General features: G+C 44.9%; 1 protein-coding gene across 1 annotated transcript in view; it reads right to left on the bottom strand.

Annotated features, from left to right (window-relative positions):
* LOC119397552 (Down syndrome cell adhesion molecule homolog) overlaps positions 1-20,348 on the bottom strand; it is a 409,196-nt gene extending 388,848 nt beyond the window's left edge. The window contains exons 1-5 of the mRNA XM_049417103.1: positions 20,052-20,348; positions 17,862-17,978; positions 17,505-17,642; positions 5,128-5,275; positions 4,192-4,340 (exon numbers count right to left, since the gene is read on the bottom strand). Coding sequence (XP_049273060.1) covers positions 4,192-4,340; positions 5,128-5,275; positions 17,505-17,642; positions 17,862-17,978; positions 20,052-20,274 — 775 coding nt within the window. The 5' untranslated portion in view covers positions 20,275-20,348. The remainder of the gene's footprint in view (positions 1-4,191; positions 4,341-5,127; positions 5,276-17,504; positions 17,643-17,861; positions 17,979-20,051) is intronic.
* Positions 20,349-20,797: the final 449 nt, after the last annotated feature.

Genomic DNA, 20,797 nt, shown 5'->3' with positions numbered 1-20,797 from the left:
GCAATGCATTGGGATACGATAGGGCCTCTCCTGAGTTTTCCTTCCTCCATGGTACAGGCACTAAGGCTAGGTTGTCTTTGTATGGTTTTTTTTTTAGTGCCCGCGTTTCTTTACGCATGCGTGGCGGAGCTCTACAAAATACGTTTGTAATAAACTTCAGTTGTAAGTCCAGCGTTTGTCTTGTGTATTTCTTTTTCCGAGTACTCGCGTCTGTACCTTGTTGGAACCTTCACACTGTGGTTCAAAAAGACTTCTTGCTTGGTACCTTGGTACGATTTGCTGTGCAGCATTATGATCGCACGAAAAGAGACATTAGAAAGAAAAAATTCAGTGGCGACTTGGCGGTAAGTGCGAGATAATTAAGTACTTTAGCATTACGCCTGATCACATACATTTACCTTGATAACTATACTCCGTTTCATACATCAGGTGCAACGCTATGGAAGCTAGCGAGACTTCTTGCAGTAGATGCGTTCGCGCCAAGAAACAGTTCAATGAATTTACCACCCGTAATGTGATTTTTTTCCCTCCTAAGGCTGTATAATAAAAGAAGATGATTTGTGCCCAAGAAATAAACGTACCCCGTTATTTACTGTGCTGTCGACAGTTTGTTCTGGATCGTTTAGCGACTCCTTCTTTTTTTTTGTATCGTGGCCTCCGCGATTAGCACTGGCAGCGCGCTACAGGAACTAATCGCGGAGGCCAAGCAAAATACACGTGGATTTACACATTTTGCTGGCCGAACTACTTGCATAGCTTCCACAGCGTTGCACCTGATGTATGAAACGGAGTATAACAGTGCTGGCATTATGCCAGTAAGTGCGGTAGACCAGTCACATGCAAACATTTATCTTCACTCAAACTAGTGCACTTCTTTCACGTTGTTCCTCCTAATTCTTAAGCGTTAAAACATGTTCGTGCATGTCGTGTTCATCTCCTTGATTTCTGTTCACGACTCGTCAGAAGAATGTGTAGTGACAAGCGCAGATCATAACCACGCGGAACTGGTATGCGTGAGTAGGTTTTAAGGTTGCCGATGCACCCTATTATTTCGTGCGATCACGAATTATGCTGTACGGCTCGACCTGCGAGCATCTAGAAGTCGAACGCTAGCTGATATAAATGTACACAGGCACCAACACATACGCGCGTGCACGTATGGACGTAGTACAAGAAAGGTATCGTGCTTGAAGCGCGTGTTTTATAGCCGTCTATTACGCTGACAGGGAGCGTTCCATTCGCATCTCCTGATTTATGTTACCGGCACAACAACAGGTTGGCGCATGTTTAACGCGTCGAGGAGATAAGCGGTGAGATATAGTTCCATGTCATGAACTGGCCGGAAAGGAATACCTTCCACGAAACGGCGATGGATGTAGGTCCCTTGGCAGCCGCCCAGACGTCGGTTGGTGATCCACCGGGCTCTGAAAGAAACGTAAACAAGCTCATGTACTACAAGAATTACCGAAGTCTTATGCTGAGCTGTCTCTGAGAAAAAAAAAAAAAGAACGATGGTACAGACGGCATTACTTGCTTGAGCATGTAGTCAAATACTCCCCTTCCATTTATAGCCTCTTAATAGAGGCTCTGCCTTAGAAGAGGCACGGCCTCTTAATAGAGGTTGCTGCCGCGGCAGTTCCATTAAAACAAAGCACCGGCCTCCCGGCCTTTGACCTCAAAGGTCCATTCATGCTATTTCATACAGTCGCATCTTATCATGATCACCTGTCATGCATTCAACAGCCATAGACCACGCGATGTGTCACTGTCATAATTTTATTCTATAATCCTATGTAGCGGTTGTTCCTAGGGCACTTTACAGCCATATCACATTCACCTTACATCATATTACAACCAGTCATAATGCCAGTATTGATATCTGTTTTACGCACGTTCTTAGCCCATTTACAGGCACCTTACACGTACGCGTTTTCATTCATTACACTATTCCATCTACATTATAATTTCTCCTCCTCCTTCCTTGTATTGGCGCTCCTTGGCCGTAAGCGGTCCTTGCGCCTCTAAACGCCATTGATCATCATCCATATATAGCGTTTCTGCGGTTGTTCGTGTTTCGTTGACTTCCCATCAGTGAATGAGCGACACCTGTAAGTTATGCAAAGGCTGTCCTGCGAACCGTGACTGTAAGTAGCCTAGGTCACTATCATAAACACCACACGCAGTTTCATCATTCATTACCTTCTTCGCAGCTACTCCGACGCTGTGAACTTATACGTATCATGCAGCACGCCAATCGCTTAAGTCATCTTCTAGGTTACTAGAGTTGTTGGCAGCGGCACAGGTAGCCTTCAGGGACATGCAAGGTTGGGACCGGCCAGCGAGGCAGGTGCGAACTCGTCTGCGCCCCCTTTCAGCGTAAGTGATGGTACGGGTGTGCGTGTGTAACGTGCTGAAACGCCAGCGAGATTCGCCTCCCTTTGTGCGGGTCTCCTACGTGATGCATATTGCATGCAGGGCGTGCTGACTCACCTTCTTCGGCGGTGAGGAAGCGGACGGGGTCCGAGGGGGGACCCTGACCTACTTCGTTCTCTGCGGTCACGGTGAGAGAATACGAAGCTCCCGGATGAAGCTCGCTGATCATGGCCGAAGTCTGGCTGTTCGGCACGCTCTGCTCCATGAGGCGATGAGCACCGTCTGCGAGGCAAACACAAGGCGTGCGCGAGAGAAGAAGATTCCTTTGTCTGGATGGAGAGCTGCACGATTACCACTCGGTGCAAACATCCGTTCATTTTAGATGAGCTTGAATTTGAATACAAAGAACGGAGTGGGGCGTACGAATTTCTCATTCAAGAGCATGGGGACCGCGTAACAACAACGATGGGTCCCGCGTTCTCGCGTTCATTGTTGCCTTTACGAAAGACCACAACACGACCAATCTACATCGCCGGTGCAAAACAAACTAAATATATTCATGCAACTTGCTGTAATAATGGTAAAACGTATTTAGAAAAGTAGAAGGCTTTCATTGAGGTCCAGTCAGCTAGACTGGCGATAGGCCTGAAATTTTTCACTGTCTGTTTCTACTCACTTTCCTCCTTCTTCCCAAGACTTTTTTTTCGGCTGCATTGATGTTTCAACTTGTTATAGAGGCAGAATTTTCGTTCCATGATAATCGTCGTAGTTATAGAGCGCAAGTCGTCTATTGCCGGGCAAAAGTAACAGCTTAGCTTACGTGGCAGTACATCACGAACCTGTGTAGCGTGTGCTTGCATTCTGTTGTGTTTTTTATTTGTCGCAGTAGAGAGTAAGAATAAGGTGCGAGTTATTCACTAGTGCAGAACCAATATGGCCGAAAGCTGCCTTCACGTTCGTGTTAAGTCTCCTTAGCACTTGTCAACTAATCCTCTTTTAGCATTTGAGTATAAGTTGCGATGATGGCTATACGCGTGTCTACACAAGATACATGGCTATACAAACTTGCGTGTCTGTTTAGAGCGTTTTAGAACATAGACACTTCTTTCGCGCAAAGCCTTTTCCAGCCGGCTGTGGAGCAGGGCCACAAGATTGTTACATGTTGTTACTGCGACTCGAAGTGCTTGAAAACGCTGTGTGTTTTCATGGTGTCCTTATTAATTAATGTAACTTCGGAAAAGTACCTTAGAAAAACTCGTCATGAAAATTCATCAAAAATTTCTCGCTACACTTCGTGCCCTCTAATCTGGTCGGCGTTTTGACGTGTAAAGCCCCAGAATTTAATTGTGAAATTCAACTAATCTACAGAAGCGACCTTAATTGAATATCGGCTGTGATCCCGCAAAGGTCTCACAAATGTGCTGTCTTCTTTTGTAATTATTAACCATTTTAGTCTCGTGGATATGACGTTTTCCCTTCGCCCTCATTCCCTCCGGAAACGACAAGCACAGAAAAAAAAAGTTTCATAGCAATTTTTTCTCTGTTTTTTGCCATCATGCCATCATGCCACCTGCCATCATGCGGGAAAAGAAAAGCGGCGTACCCCTGTCCCTCCAGTAGTGGACGATGTAGTTGTTGATGGGGCTGTTACCGCTGTACGGCTCCGACCAGATGACGTTCACCTTGCGGCTCCAGACTTCCAGGATACGAAGGTCCAGCGGTTGAGCAGGGACCTCTGCGGAAGCGAAGACCTCGATTTAATGTATAATTTCGATTTAAGTGTTTCGACCGAATATAAAATACGGCACTGTATCTCACCGACGACGAGCAGCTTGATGTTCCTCTCGTCGCTGCCGTACTCGTTCTTCGCGACGCAGGTGTAGAGGGCCGCGTCGCTCCTGTCTGTCGTCGGAATCACCAGCTCTGAGGTCACGCCGTTCTCCGTGTTCGACTCGAACTTTTCGTACCTGCAAACGAAGTGAATGTCGAGCCGACGGTGCTGTGCTCGTTCGTTGGCAGGAGCACTGCTCTTTCTGCTGACACCTTTGCACATCTTTCAAATCGACAGTTAGCTTACGCCAAGTTTTCCTCAAGGACGGCTGGCTAGTTATTAAGGCGAAAGCCTCAGATGCCTCTTCAAACGCGAAAAGTGACCGTCGGCGTCGGTGGCGTCAACACGAGTGATGCAAAAAAATCATTATGTGATGACGTCACAGGTCGTCAAAATTTGTGACGTCATCACGGCATCGCTATGGCTCATGATGACGTCATGACATGGCATCGTCGCTCGCCCTAGGGTGGGCCGATCGCGGAGGCACTGCTAAACCACGTGATGTGCAGAAAGCTTCCAATGCATGTGATCCCGGAGGCAGGGCGAAACCTCATTGGGAGCAGAAAGCGTTCGGGGGGCGCGGGGGGGTAGGGGGTTGGTAATCAATACAGTCTACTGAGAAGGAAAAGAAAATGGCTTTTGCCTTCGAGTCGTCTCACGTAAATTCATAAGGGACCATGTGATTTTTAGCGGTAAACATATATGAACATATACGCGGACCGAGTATCTGTACAGTCCTGCTGTACTGTTACGCTAAACTGACAAAGTGTGAACGCTCGCACATGTGGACGTCTATATAACGTAGCGAAGTGTCCTGTGCGAGTGCATTCTTACGGGCATGTAACAGGACGATGAAAATTTTTGAATACAAGTTTATAGACTATGCATTGAAAAAGCACGCGATAGCAGGTTTTAACGCTTACCTTGTCACTGGAGCGAATATGAGGCGCTTCTTGTCTTGGGACCAGGTGATCTCCAGCGGTGAATCTCCAATAGCCTGGCATTGCAGAGTGGCCGCTTCTCCGCGACGAACAGTTTGCACCTTGAACTTCTCCTCGAACCGTGCGGGAACTTTGTAAAGAAAAACCGAGCAACCTTGCAGCAACAACACTTAGGAGCGTGCGTCATGGGTACTGCACTAATACAATGTTTGTGTCTTGCTTCTAGGTTTTATATTTCTTGAACAATTCTTTATACGTCGTTGTTACTTTGATTCGAAATACTATCACGCAATAGAAAATGCTGTGTTATTACAAGATGTGCGATGCAGCTCCTGTGTTATGGACGCTTTAGAAAGTAAACTCGGATTTTATTGAGAAATATGCAGCTCAATAATGGTTGCTTTGGTGTAGGCTAAACCTGTAAGGAAAGCAGAAAAAAATATTTAGTCCTGTTGTACCAGTTTCAGAGTAGATAAAAAGATAAACTTGAAGCATACTATCGTGCTGAGTAGAAATCGTTAATGGTCCTTATACATTACCGATAACTCTGACTTCGACCTCTTTCTCAATCCTCTCCCCGTGTCTGTTTGCCGCCGTGCAAAGGTATCTCCCTCCATCGGCCCTGCTTGCGTTCTGAATGCGGAGTGTTCCATTGACGGTGTCGGAGATGACTTGACCGCCTGCGGCACCAGCTGAAATCGTTGCACAACATCGATATCAATGCGATAACAAACATCAAATACCCGTACCTTTTGTCCACGTTATAGTTGGTTCGGGGTAGCCGTGGCTCCGGCATTCAATTTCAAGTTTGCCTCCGAGCAAGACAACGCCACTTTTTGGTTCGGTCGTCCATGCTGGTGGTGCTGTTTGCGTGCAAAAATGATAGCAGCAATTCCATGTCTTATTTGTCTGAAAAGGTAATCATGCTACACAAGAACCTGGAATAGTCGCAAACGTATCCCGATAATTAAGGAAATCGTATCGTACAAATTCCGGCCACATTGTGGCCTTCGGTTGTCATCATTCTTAGTGAATTATCATCTAGTTGTACCTCTGTGGTCGTAGGATCATAGCGCACAATTAACCACATCATGTTTAAAATTATTTTTAAAGCTCTTCATCGCTTTCTAGTGTCATCGTGTTGTCATAAATGGTCCATCATCATCTGTTAGCCATTCCGCAGGTTTCGGGCCAAGTGCATATTTCATACGAGAAAAGACATAGGAAAACATAATGCTTAGCATTTTTTTGTTACATTTGTAGTAACTGCTGTTTGCTTATATGCCTATGGGCCCGACAGACTTGAAAATAAAACTGTTCACCTTCCCGGTATAACTAATTTATGCAGAAATGAGTCGCTTAACAGTTGACTGCATGCAGTACCTGCTGCGGTTACTAAAACTGCTGTACGTTGATGAAATTCGCTTGCTGGGAAATGCGGACCTGTTTAAATTATTTGATGTGCATTTTAGGAAAATAGCTTTCCAGTCATTGCGAGCAACCTTTTAACATTGCTAATTGATTTTAATGCATTTTTTATTTGATTTAATGCCAATTTTCACATAAGCTGTGTATTGCTATTTTAGTTTTCTTTTTGCGGGAATAAAAAAAATGCTATTTTACGTGATTTTATACGGCTAAACATACACCTCATACACTTAAGGCGTATATCATGCTGCTCAAGTTACGGTGTTCAATTTGTCATACTTATTCTAGTGAACTTATGATGGAACCATCTAACGTTATGGAGACAATTGAAAAACAGAAGACCAAGCGCTATAGATAACCTGTCCTCGTTGGGCTCTTCGGAGTAGGGCTTGACGCTCGTAGGAGGGTTACTACGATTTTTATAACTGCACATAACCGGATGAGGCTGTTCGCGACGAGTGCAGATCAGAGATCTCTTACCGTTTACGATTAGCTCGGACGTCTGGCGTGTAGCACCACCACGATTCATCGCAATGCACGTGTAGTTCCCAGCGTGACTTTTGCGCAATTTCTTTATAGCAAGAATGCTATAGTCTTGCGCGTTTTCCGTCGTCACTTGGTCGTCTTGTGGAAGACTCTGACCGTTCTTTTGCCACTTGAACGTGAAAGGAGCACGCCCGGTTACCGAGCAAATGGCCCGAAACTTGGCTCCCTCCTTGAGGTTCCTCGGAAACACCATTGGCTGGATTTCAAGCGGCTCTGGAATGAATAGAGTGAAACTTTGTTAAGATTGTGCGGTCATTTTCGAAAGTTTCAGACTCGCTTACCTGCAGCATGGATGTCTTGAAAAGCTGAGTGCATCAGCAGGAAAATCAGTGCGCCAAGCGGTACTGTAAACATCTTGAGCGATGATCCGAGTACACTGTATCGCTGTTTTGCTTTTCGCACGCCTTCTGTCGTTCTAGTTCACGCTACGGTCTTTCCGCCATCTGTCGACTGACTCCCGAACCACCGTCAGTTTGCAGAACCGCTATTCAGTTTGCAATTCGTGATACCTTTAGAATAAAACGGCGCTGCTGGACGGTCAAATGATAGAAGTGGGTGACATCTCGTGATAAATTTGATTTATCACGACTACGAATCTTGAAAACCCCAGTTAGTTGCCATGGAAAACAAGGGTCACAGTGAGTCTTAATGACACTCGAGAAACTGTCATTGTTTTTATAGGTTGTGAGTGTGCTGCAGCCGGAGTCGGTGTCGTAGCTCGGTGTCAAAATAGCAGCTCGAACGCGGAGGAGGGATTTGCAGTGGCGGACGCAAGAATGCACTGACAACACTTTCACTCAGGTGAAGTATGTCTTGTAACTTCGTAAAGTGCTCAACACATATAAGCATGACAACATTGTGATCTTCTCTAGAGCTTCACTTGTGTTTAGAATGATTTATTCTTAGTTGAGGACTTCGTAGAGAATGTCAGGCTTATGCTTATGCTGTAGGTGCCGTTAAAACGGCTCAGTACAAAGATGGGCATAATCAGAACAATAATACACCACCTCAAAGCTGCCTGTGCTACATCGCCGTGCATTATCGTGCCTCAGTATTAGATATTTCGGCAATCTGACCGCTTCAGTGCGATTTGTGCGCGTCAGTAATATTCGTGTATGTGCTGCTGTTATAAAAATAGAAATATATAATAATTTATGGGGTATTGCGTGCTAAAACCGCGATATGATTATGAGGCACATAAAAATAGGAGCCTTCTGGTATCTTTTTAGCTATGTTACCAGTAACAGTCAGCGTTATGGCTTTCTCCAGCGAATTTCCGACTTCGTTGCTTGCACGGCAGTAGTATGTTCCTTGGTATTCTTTCTGGATGTTCGCAAGCTGAAGGCTTCCGTCGTGCGCAACGTTGAGAGGCTTCGTAGTCGTCGCCCCTGTCATAGTAAAAGACATTATCAACGCCAAGCGCTGGAGCAGGAGAGTATAAAATAGTCACATCTACTTACCGCTCACGAATCTCCATGTTATCCGTGGTACTGGCTCCCCAGAAGCCGAGCAACGAATCGTTAGATTTGAATTTCTTGCAACACGTTGGTCAGCTGGTTCTATAAGCCAGCTGGGTGGAGCTGTTAAAAAGAAATACCGTTATATTTCTCTTGAGGTAAGCTAATGTTCTCGAGTTGTTCTTTCAGTCACTGATAAAATACATTTGAACAAGCAGATGTGCAAAGTGTTGTGTGCGCGAAACGTAACTGTACGGTTATCATGCAGAGGGCTTTCTTTTCAGCCTGTCCCTCTCTTTTTGCTCGTTTATGGGTACAAATTAAAGCTCAAAATGTGTCGGGTGTTACGATCCTCGGTTCACGTTCGCAAGAGGGCGTTACACTAATTTCGAGGTTTGAAGGTTTCGCCACTGGTGGATCGCATGAATACGAGCTCTTAGTCTTAAGTAAACGCCACCTGGTATACTTATAAGTCATGTTAGGAAGCAACGTTTTGCGTGCAGGAAAAGAGCGATAGAGTAAGGCACGCAGGTAGCGGTAAATCCTAGCTCCCTAGAGGAGCGCTGCAGCTTTGCAATAATACGCAAATACAGCTACTGGATTACAGACGCGGTGTGTTGACAACCGAACACCAAACATTCGGGAAAGGCCATGCGCTGTATAAATGGGATTTCGCATATCCAGATAATCTAGCCTGTCTTTTCTGTTTCGTTCATTAAATTTCAGGTGCCCCGGCGTGAATATGTTTTCGCTTTACAGCAGTATAACACACTCAGCTCCTTGACACGCACTGAGTGCTACAGATAACAAAATTCGTGTGGGCATGTCGTTCACATTACCTAATACGCATAACATAATCCATGACTATTAGTAAGGATACCGGGATGGTTTTCTCACCGTATACCACTAGGGAAGCCGTGTACGATCCGCTGGATGCCGGCGTGAATACTTGACAGGTATAGTTTCCGCGGTGAACAGGTTTCACAGGGCCCAGAATCATTGTTGACAGGTCGGCTTGCGTCTTTATGCGGATGTTCTCGTCGGCGACCAGTAACTTGCCGTCCTTCAACCACTTGAATGACAGAGGCGTTTGCTCCGTGTTCGTGTAGCACACAACTTTCACCGTGTCCCCGAGCATAACTTTGTCTGGTATGTAGAAGGGCACCACGTTAATTCGGCCTGCAGAGAACAGCATCGTGAACACCCGACTTCCCTGGACTTGCCTTGCACGGATCTCCAGTAATCGTAACTCACTTACCGGCAACAGACGAGTGAAACATGACGGATATGATTACCACGGTTGGTAGAAGCTCCATGATCAACGCTTGTGCGTGGGTGCATACGTGAATCCAGGTCGACGGAGTATAAACTAACAGATGCGTAACGCCCTCTGTATGCCAACGAAGGAGTTATGTCATTGCGCTAACGGCATCCATTGTATATAGAGGAAGTTTTCGGTAAGCACCAAATCTCGCTTCTGGCGTCAAAATGAAGTAGTATCATGTGCACGTTCTTCAGTGTTCGCTCTCGGCGGCGTTCAGTTTTCTTACCATAGACCTTAACGAAAAAGCTTTCTCGTATGTCGGTTCCAAAACCGTTCGAAGCTGTGCAGGAGTATGTCCCAGCATCCATTTTGGTGGACTTCGTTATCGCCAGTGTAGCCGTTCCCTTTCCTTGGGATTTGGACTGGATGTTTGCGGCTGAAAATAACATAACGATACGTCACCCCTAACAGTATTGTTTCACTGATTTTATCTAAATTAGCGCTAAAGAAAAAAATGACAGCGTTTGGGAAGCGCGCGACGAAAATAAATCATAACAAACAACGCTTACATCTTCCGAACAACAGAGATCTGAGCTAGTTGGTACGTCAAGACAACACAAGGTTGGTCGGCGTTTGTGGTGTCTTGACTTCTCTCCTGTGTCCGTGTTTGCACTCTCAGTGTTTTAACATGAGCTTAAGTCGTCCTCATTTCTCCATAACGCAGTATTTACTACCTAGCTGTCCGTACTAACGCAAACTGTCGTACTTTAAAATAATGTGCACCTTAAGATATAGAAAGTTATTCATGGCGTATGCGTTCGTCTGGCGCATTCTCCAAATGGCGTTGCTGTGTTGCGTTAGGACCGTATTTTTAAGCCATCACTTGCTGATAATGATCCAGCAGCAAGAAATGTTCGTGGAAGCAATTTTTGATAGCGCTGGGTTGAAATGATGAAGCGATAAAAGAGAATAGTCTACTTCAATTAGTCTGCATTACAACCGCAGAAGGAACTGCTAAACCTTACAAATGCCCACTTTGTCCTGTCGCTTTGTACAGTTGATGTCTATATCTCTCTCAGTTACTGATTCTGTCGTTGATGCTTATTGTGAAGTCGGCTATAGATTGTTTTTCTGTGTTTATTTCTGCCTATCAAACCGACGGGGTCTACTGTGTCTGTAAGGTTGTGCCTGGATCCATGTTTGCAAGAGGAAGCAAAGAGCTGAAACATGTCTATGGCGATTATTTACAACAATGAGCACTATGTCGAATCCGCGTAGAAGACTAGGCTTGCCTTCATCGTCTTCATTTTGTCTCGACCTCACGGGTATTGCTTAATAAAACTCCCATCACGATGTAGTAACTTCACTGTCACCCAAAAGCACGCTTGCATAAAATTTCAGTGTCTCTTACCACCATCTTTTCCCAATGTAATTTCAGGCACAGGATTTCCCGATGCTGCGCATTTGACTGACACGTTATTTCCTTCTGTGATCAGTACGTCTTTTGGCCGGTGGGTCCATTTGGGAACAGCTGCAAGCAAAAAATGTAGTCGCTGTTCACTTCATTTGTTAATGAAGGAAAGAAGATGACTCTTAAGGGCTTATTTTTGTTTGTTAAATACAATATAAATGAGAACTAACAGGCAGTAATGCTAGAGAAAGTATAGGGGATGTTATCTGTAGTAATTAGGATATAAATGTGAAGAAAGTAAAGTGGACGAAAAGATAACTTGCCGCCGGCAGGGACCGAACCTGCGACCTTCGACCGAACCTGCAGGTTCGGTCCCTGCCGGCGGCAGTTTATCTTTTCGTCCACTTTACTTTCTTCACGTTTATATCCTAATTACTACAAATAACATCCCCTATACTTTATCCGGTATTATTGTCTGTTAGTTCTCATTTATATTCATTAGTTAATGGAATACGTTGAATAACTGGCACGATGAAGTAGGACTAACGACTTTTGCTAGTAAGCGGGCCGTTCACCTTGGTGAACAACCTTCGTGACTCGTTACCTAGCGCATTTTTAAATTTTTCCTGAGGTATCTGCGCGTTTGCTCGTTTTGATTACGTCCTGTGTGGAAATTCAGGGACCTTACGACATTTCAAATTAACTTTCATTCAATTATTTATCTGCCCAATCCCAATTAGGCAATTGCTGCGTTTCAAAGTTTAAACTTTAGTTTTTGTTAACACAGTGCGGAATTTTTTTGTATGTTGCCCGCGTATATATTTGGAAGGCACGCGACAGTTCTTTGATGTGCGTGACATAAAAAAAAAAAGGTTTATACACTTATGCGTTACTGCTTTAGGAAAGGTGGTATGCATGCACAATAATTTTAAAGTGTATCAGAATGACGTGGGTTTCTTTGCTTACCGTAAACATTAAGGCTGGCCGAGTATGTGTCAGACTTGCCCTTAGACACCGCCGTACAACTGTAGTTGCCGCTATCTTCTTGACGCACTGCTCCAATAGTTATCATGGAGAAGTCGGCTTCCGTTCTTGTCTTGATCCGTCCTTGCGGGTCGTCACTGAACTGCTTACCATTCTTCGTCCATCTAAAGCGGGTTCCCTCGGAAATGCTCATTAGGGAACAGGTCGCGCTGACTCTCGAGCCTTCGACGACGCTTTGTGGAAAGTTGAAAGGTTGCACCCTGAGAGCCTCTCCGAGCCCTGGTAAAAGGATTACATTCTATTAGAACACGGCATCTTGACGGCAGAGATGGTCGAGGTATTAGGAGTGAATACAATTGGAGCTTCACTTACCAAAACAAAAGAACAAATATTGCAGAAAAAGCTGCTCTAAACATTGCTTCTTCGGGTGGGTTGTTTTTCAGCAACCTTTTGCGAGGGCTTCGTGTATCCAGGGTAAAAATTTCGCGGCTGCGTTGCTCCACGGCCTACTACCTCCTTCGGTTACGTGAAGACACCGTCGTAAACATGGAGAAAAATGTAGTGCAGTGCTCGTAGTGTTCGTGTCCACTTCGTGGACCCGTGGCGCCCTCCGTGGTCGTTTTCGCCAAGTAGACGTGCCTGCTGGCTCTAAGGCTCGAAATATGCACCGACACATTGACGGGAACGTGAGAAAACGTGTCTTAAAGCCGTCTAGTCGCTTTTGTACGGCGGAGATATTGCTGAAGTAAAGGAACAGCGGTACAGAGCATCAGGTATGACCTTGAACAACAACAACGTGGAACTCGCTGTTCCCGTTGTTCCTAGAAACTGTTGTGATCGCAGGCATATCTGTATCGTCAAGAAATAAGTCGAAAGAGTACTGTAGTCTATCTTACCGTAAATAGAGATTGCAATTGTTTTAACAATTGCATCTGAGACTTCGTTGTCTGCACTGCACTCGTATGATCCCGCGTCCAACTTTGAAGCATTTGCTATCTGCAGTTCATTCTTTCCAGATGCTGTGGTCTCCTTGTTGCCACCTGTGGGTAGACCAGTGTTTGACATAATGCTGTTGCATTATTACGTTTCCGCAAGGTGTCAGAGCTCTCGATCACAAATTGCCATCTACAGTGCAATTGGCCGAAAAAGATTAGAACTATAACTAAACGCAGCTCCTTGCTCTATGTACGGTGGCAAGCTAAAGCGCAATGAGGGCTGTGCATTGTAAGCTTTTCGTTTTAATGTTATTTGTCTTTTTACAATATATTTCGTGACATAACAAACTGACCAAACTATTCCTTTAATTGATAACTGTTTTAGGGATTAACATTCCTGGAAAGTGTCATTAAACTTTTCTTGACATTTGTGTACTATACGTATAGAGTAAAGCTTCGAACGTGTAAAGTACACGATGCGTCTGCCATGGTTTCGTAGTGCTGTTTGCCTCTAGAAGAATATACGTCTATAGAACAAAAATGGTTTAATATTAAAAAGAAAAGCTTTGCCCTGATGGACTGATTTCTTGCACCGCCTTCTTGCGTGTGGTTTCTATCTATCTCGGTACCGTCTTAGTAACGTGCATTGCTGAAGAAAAGGTTCCCACATAACCGTGTTTGCTGGTGAGCTTCCATCTGACAGACGGGGTAGGGTTTCCAATGGCTTCACAGGTGACCGTAGCATTTCCACCTTGATGTAGCTTCACATCCACTGGCTCCACGACCCATTCGGGAGGAGCTGCATGATGAATAGCGTTTCTGTAACGTAAATCCGTCCTAGAACCACGTTTCGATTGTGGTAGACAAGTCTAAACATGTAGTTTCAGTCAGCTTCTGCATCTGAAGAATTAAAGATTAGTGCGCGTCTATTAACACCATGTTGACGTCATCCCCGCACATAGGCGTTGTATTGTTTACTGTTGTGCTTAATATTGCAGAGTTCATACAGCGCTTTTCTCTCTTTACTTCTTTCTTCTTCTTTCACGTTTCTTCCTCTTATTGATAGGAAGCATTTCAAGACCGATATGGCTTTTTTGTTTGTGGCAGGGTATACGCTAACTTAGCAACGCAGCTTCCTACTTCGTTCTTTCTTACTTTTTTTTTAACAAGGTTGTCACAGGCGCTCGTAAACCGACTTCGACAAGTATCTGGAACCTAGCAAGGGGAAATTGAAAAGAACTGCAGATGAAAATTCCCTCTTTTTTGCCCTTTTGTGCAAAGACGGGCTTTATAGTTTAATATGACCAGTTATATTGAAAACTTTAGTGGTTTGAATACCTAGAATATTGAGTCGGTGCGAGTGGCTGTGCGTCTCCTGGCCAATGTTTCCGACGCAGGTGTAGTTTCCACTGTCTTCCTTAGTGGTCGGGCCAATAACAAGCGTGCTGAACAGGGGATGGTGCACGATCTCCACTTTCGAGCTCTTGACCAGCGCTTTGCCATCTTTTAGCCACTGGAAGTTGACGTTGGCAGTGCGGCTGATCGTTGTGCATGTCACAGTGACCGTGTTTCCGACGACAGCGTTGTTGGGAAAGGAGAAGGGCTGTAGCTGGAGGGAGCCTGGAATCGCAACGAAAGACTAACTGCAGTTAATGTGCCCGCGGAAAGCAAGTTCAGATGCAGTTTGTGCGTCTAAAGGGATATGAAAACCACAACGCATTATGGAAATTCGGACGCTCTGAATGAGAACTCGTGTGAACTTACCTTGAGAGTCTCTAGAGCTGTGGTGCTGCCTAGATGAGACTCGCAGTGCGAACAGAGTTGCACCGAAGCATAAGGTAGTAAACGGTCGTGATATCCAAATGCGCATCTTTACGTCGGCGCTGAAAGCTCCTGTGTCGGTTCTCTCGCCTGGCGGAACTAGCGTCTGTACGGGTGGTGTAACCAAAGGTTCTAGCGCCATCTCTGATCTGTGTTTAGCACGAAAATGGCCCCCTCCGGCGCCGGCGCGACATACAAAAATATCTTGAAGCGGTAAGATACACAATTATCAGCCTTATAAGCTGTCACTGCACGTAATTTCGCACCGTATCTCTTGCTATGTGGCTCTCTTCAGATGCTTACCGTATACAGTAACTCGAAATCGCTTAACCAGTGGTTGTGTGAGGGCATTGTCGGCTCTACAGACGTAGAAACCAGCGTGCTGCTTCGCCGACTTGTTTATTTGGAGAGCATTTGTAGATGGGGTGTGATCTTTTCCTGAAACAAAAACAAACAGAAAAGGGGTGACATTGGACGTCAATAGCACCTAAACATAAAGTTGCAGGATACAATAAATTTTAATTTGGTCGATTAAAACATTTCTCTCTTTCTGCTTGATGTCTTTATAGTATATACCTAACTTTCAGACGCTTCTCGCTGTGATGGTAGGTCACGGACAAACAGATTTGCGCAGGGTCTGCAATTCGTTTCGCTCTGATTCTTCAGTTACTGCTACTGAACAATGTCCAATGATTTAACTTGTAACATCACATGGGGAAAGCTTAATCATTCTGCAGATGTTGTGCAGTGATTACACCACTGTTCTCGCTTTGGTGTACAGAACAATACTAGAGAGCATAATGAATGTCCTTTATATATTGAATGCTTAATTTTATTAAATGATAGGGACAGTTAACTGCAGCAGATCACTCTTGACGTTTTCTCTTACCTTCCTTTGTGAGAACCACAGTAGGCTGCGGCTTTCCCTTCGCTCGGCAAGGAATGGTCAGGTTTGCTCCTTCCATAACTCTTATCGTGTCTTCTGGTTGTTCGACCCAGCTTGGAGGAACTGTAGAATGCAAAGGAACCAACAAAAGAACAACATCTACATCAGAAGCGTGCCTATTCGATTATTTCTCACAACAACTTTGCTTTCGTGCACTGTTAGAGAACCAAAATAAAGTTGCATCATACCTAGAACATGTAGCGAGTCGGAGAATGAATCTTTCTTCCCATTGTAGAGCCCGTGGCAGGTGTAGTTTCCCGCGTCGTTCTCTTCGAGCGGGCCAACAATCAGGGAAGAAAGTTCTGGAAACGTTCTTAGCCTTATCTTGCTACTTTCGGTAATTCTTTTCTTATCTTTGAACCATCGGTACTCGACGCCGGATATGGCCGTCGTCGTTGTGCAAGTCACTGTAACAGTCCTTCCTTCAACAGCGTCGGTAGGAAAGCGGAATGGTTGGAGCTTGAATTCTGAAAAGTTCAAATTATTTTAGACATTTTTCAACCGCAATCGCGTATGTTGTCGTTGTACTACAACATCTCTCTCTCTCTCTCTCATCTACTGTCGCTACGAACCTTTCGAGGGCATATACATTTTGTGAAATGATCAAATCTGGATCTCGTGCTACGATTGATGTCGCTTGACGAATTGCATAAAAGAAGTTGTTTACTGTCACTTCAGTTTTGGCGCAAGCTAACTCGAAATAGCAACGTCTGTAACAGACAAAAAAAGCCGTTTCTGCTTTTTTTTTTAAGTAGTACATTGCGCTGCCGCTAGCGTGGCTAGCTGCTTTATAACTTTATTAGCTGTTGTGCGCGTTGTAGTCCTTGCGTTCTTTTAGTGCTCACCGAGATTTTCTTATGCTTGAGATATTCTTAATCTGGTGTTCTGAATTCTCGTGCGTTTTTACGCACCGGTAACATGTCTGGGCTGCTTGGGCTTTTGCACTTTTGCGCAAACTTGAACGAGATAAATTTCGAGGACATGGATATCATTGCTGCTTAAGCCCTTGTGTTATTAACTTAAAGATGAGGGGAGAACGAAATGCCACGAAAATAGAAAGCGCTCACTCGATATACTGTTACATTACCGCGTGACGGTCGGCTGAAAGTTAAGCGATGCTAACACCAGCTGTATTTTGAAACACGGTAAAACCGAAATATCAATGCAAATCCATAGTACTTACCGACTGATCCGCTCTGTGCTGCGCTACACAGCGCTGCGAGGAAGCTGGGCAAGAATAATCGGAACGAGATCATCACGTTCGCTGTGATTTTCATCGAAGATATCGTACCGCACCGCCACTTGTTTGGCTTGTCGCAAAGCTTTCTCTATGGCAGAGGAATAAAAAAAGATGTCTGCCGTGGCGTCAGCTGGTACCGAGTCGCCATCTGTTGCAGAACGCTGGAAAGACTCCAATTCCAAGCGTGTAGTACAGGAAATTTAAAGCGCTCCTGCAGATTCCGCTGAGATGGTAGGCCATAAAACACATGGCCCTTATGTTTTCCCTTGTGTTTTTTCATGTGTTTCAGTGGCCAACAATGCTTAGCTTCTGGCACATCATTCGTACCGTAAACTGAGACACGGACTTCTTTAGTGAGCGGCTCACGAAGGCCGTTGTCTGCGGTGCACTTGTAGGTTCCGGCGTCCGCTTTCGATGTCCTTGAGAGCTCTAGCTTCGATCCAGATGCAGCACTGAGCAGAACGCCTGGAAGAAAATAATGATGCATTTTTTCACCCTAATTGTGAAATAGTAATGTCTTTGTAGACCTTAATTACGTGGCTGAAGAAAACTGGTGAAGGTGCGGGAAAGAAAAATACGGTAATGACTATGCCCTTAATAGCAGCATCAGATGAAGTACAATGGCAAACCTCGGACATAGTTTAGCACTGTGAAAACAAAAATAACAAGAACGTGATGGCTTACCTGCTTTCTCCCACCTGATGTTTGGTTTTGGTGTCCCGTTAGCTTCACAGCGGAGGGTCGTGTTCTCACCCTCCCTGACTGAAACGTCTTGAGGCACCCGCAGCCATTTCACTGGAACTGCGAAAAAGCATTTTTCTACTACTCGAAAATTAGCTTGTAGTAAATTTTAGCACGTCCAGGCTTCCCCTCATACATATGAGGGAGACAACTAAAATGACCGGGCACCTGCCGAATGTACTGCAAGAGTAGCGGTACAGCGAACGAGCATTCAGGAAGGAAATTTAAAGGAGCATTCAGGAAGGAACTGTTTTAAAGCACTCGCTGGTTTTGTAGCGTTAAATTGGCCATGTTAGTTACCTTAAGCTTGCTTCCTCCAGGAAAGTTTTTCGTGATGTTAATTTTCCCGAAAAAGCTGAGTGACATGTTCTGTGGTCTATGTCGCCTCTTGAGGCACGAATTTTGTGCAGTGAGGATATGCGGGCTAAATTGCTAATTTCTGTTGTTTAAAAAGCCGTGGTACGATTGGCACTGCAGGATATGATTGAAACTGCACCGTTAAAGAAGGTCTCGTATTCAGACGATGCAGACGGCTGAAATATTAGTACTCAAAGCATTAGTTAATGCTTTGAGTACTACGATATTGTCGGCGGGGCTATAAGCCTAAAGACTAAAGCTGAAGGCGCTGAGCTAATTATTACCACCTAGTCTTTATCTCTTTGTTGATCCAGTAACTAGCGTATTTCGACAGCAGTAGCCGGATACGTGAACAGTGACCTTGGGCTGATAAACAGAAAACAAGTTAGCCACCAGAGAATGTCAGTTAGCCACAAATAAATAAAAAGGCGCGTACATTGTTGCAGGTTCGTAAAAAAAAGTGCATAGATTGCTTAAATATGAGGAAGGATGATTCCTAGTGGACGTAGAATGTGGTTTTGCTATTTACACTTCCTTGACACTGAATTGTATAACCTAAAGTTAGAGGTAGGCATTGTTGGTTGAACGTCTCGAATTAAAAAAACGCAAGCAGACGGCGCTGTTCTATTTTCAAGGTATCATACACTTCCAAACAGAGCTGGAGCTAGCACTTTGGCGTTTGCTGCCTGCTATGGCAAAGCAGCAACGTAAACGCACTCGCGTGTGGAGATAGACTCATCATGGTTCAGCAATACACTAGCACCCATCACTTAAGAAGACGAGATATTGAAACTTCGGTGCCACTTTACATGGCAGCTAGAAACCCTGTATCATTGTGTTTGCCTGAAAGGTGCATTAAGAGACTTGTTTGTGCCGACTTGGAGAATCTATTCACCTCTCTCTTGACAGCTGTAGTGATTTGAAAGTGGTTTATGAGTACATATTATTAGAATATACAGCGTGCAAATATATAAAAGGACATTTTGCAATAGTCACGGGTTCAAAATTAGGTAGGCACTACTGGCACTGAGTACCGCGTTAGGTCACATGAGTTGTTTTACTCAGCGTCAGTGTTTAAACTTGTTTGCTTGTCATCAGGACGTTGCCTTGCTTGACAAACTTTAGGAAGAGCTTTATACACAACTAATTTTTACACCGTTTTATTATTTTGTTGCACTAAGACATCAATTTTACGTGTAAATATTAAGTCCACCTTGTTCACGCCATTGTTCTTTCTTCCGCACTCTCCCTCCTTCTGTACGAGTCCCCAAGCCGAATGGCGTGTGGCGACTGTACACACGTCGGCAGAAACGTGTCCGTGTATGCGGATGTGTCTGTGTCGGTGTTTGTGCGTATTAATGCCTTCACATCTAATGTCGCAGGCGCAGTGCTCGTGGTTTTAGTATCTCCTTAAATGACCTCGCGTGGAAATTTAGTGTATTAAAATGAAAGCTGCAGTCAGCCGTAAGGAGCTTGTGAAATTTATATTACCACGCCTACAGTACACTGTGATTATATGCCACATGCCTCACATACCTCTGTACATTTCTTGATGTTGCTGTATCGTCTTCTCTCGTTTCGTTTTATCGCATACAGAGCAGTTATTTCGAAATTAGATGATAGTGTATGGGTAATCGTCTTATACCATACAGGGTCACTATTTCGAAATTGCGATGACTCGTAGCTTGTTTTGTCAGCACGCCCGTGGGCGCGGTTTTGATTACCAGCACATAAGCATGCCGAGTCTACGTGCAGTATATATCGTTGCTTGCTTACCGAGAACGCGCAGGTCTGCAGTGTGCGAGTCTTTCCGGTTTCCGAGTCTTCCCATGCAGGTGTAATTTCCCGAATCCTCTTGCCTTAGGGAATCCACGACCAATGTAGACATGTCTGGAAACGAGCGGATCTTGACGCGGTCGTCGAGTGTGAGGGCATTGCCGTCCTTGTACCAGGAGAACTCGACTCCCGATGTTATTCCGCCAGTCACCAATGCACACATCACGGAAACCTTGTTGCCTTCTGTCGGATCACTCGGGAAAAAGAATGGCTGAAGGCGAAAAGTTGCTTTCGAACGTCCTGCGCGTATCGCAAAGAGCTTAGGACTCGCTCGAGGTGTCTACAACCGGAGTACCTTACCTGAAATTTGTTGGCCGCTCGCGTGGTTGGAACTGTGTAGGAATGTCAGCGTTATAGCAAGTGCAAAGCAGAGCATGGCTCGTACACTTTGCTGGAACAGGGGTAACGAAAATGATGTGCGTCGCGTCGCACCGCTAACCCACAGGCGTTGTGTAGCTTATGGCGGACTGCTGGCGCCATCTCTGGCTTTGTCACGAAAAGGTTGTGCGGGCGATTTGCTGCGTTATTTGCTCAAGCGATGAAAACTCGGATTGAACTATAAGAGCTGTAAAGTTTTCTTGTACTGTGAAGTACTAACACGCCCAAGCGCTCACGTTAATCTGTTAACTTTAGAGAAGGAAATCACTTATGTTTACACCTCTGTCTCGTGAAAAGCATGGCTGAAA

This window comes from Rhipicephalus sanguineus, chromosome 6 (assembly GCF_013339695.2).
Source record: "Rhipicephalus sanguineus isolate Rsan-2018 chromosome 6, BIME_Rsan_1.4, whole genome shotgun sequence".
Taxonomy (NCBI): Eukaryota; Metazoa; Arthropoda; class Arachnida; order Ixodida; family Ixodidae; genus Rhipicephalus; species Rhipicephalus sanguineus.
This window is presented reverse-complemented; position numbering and strand designations above follow the sequence as displayed.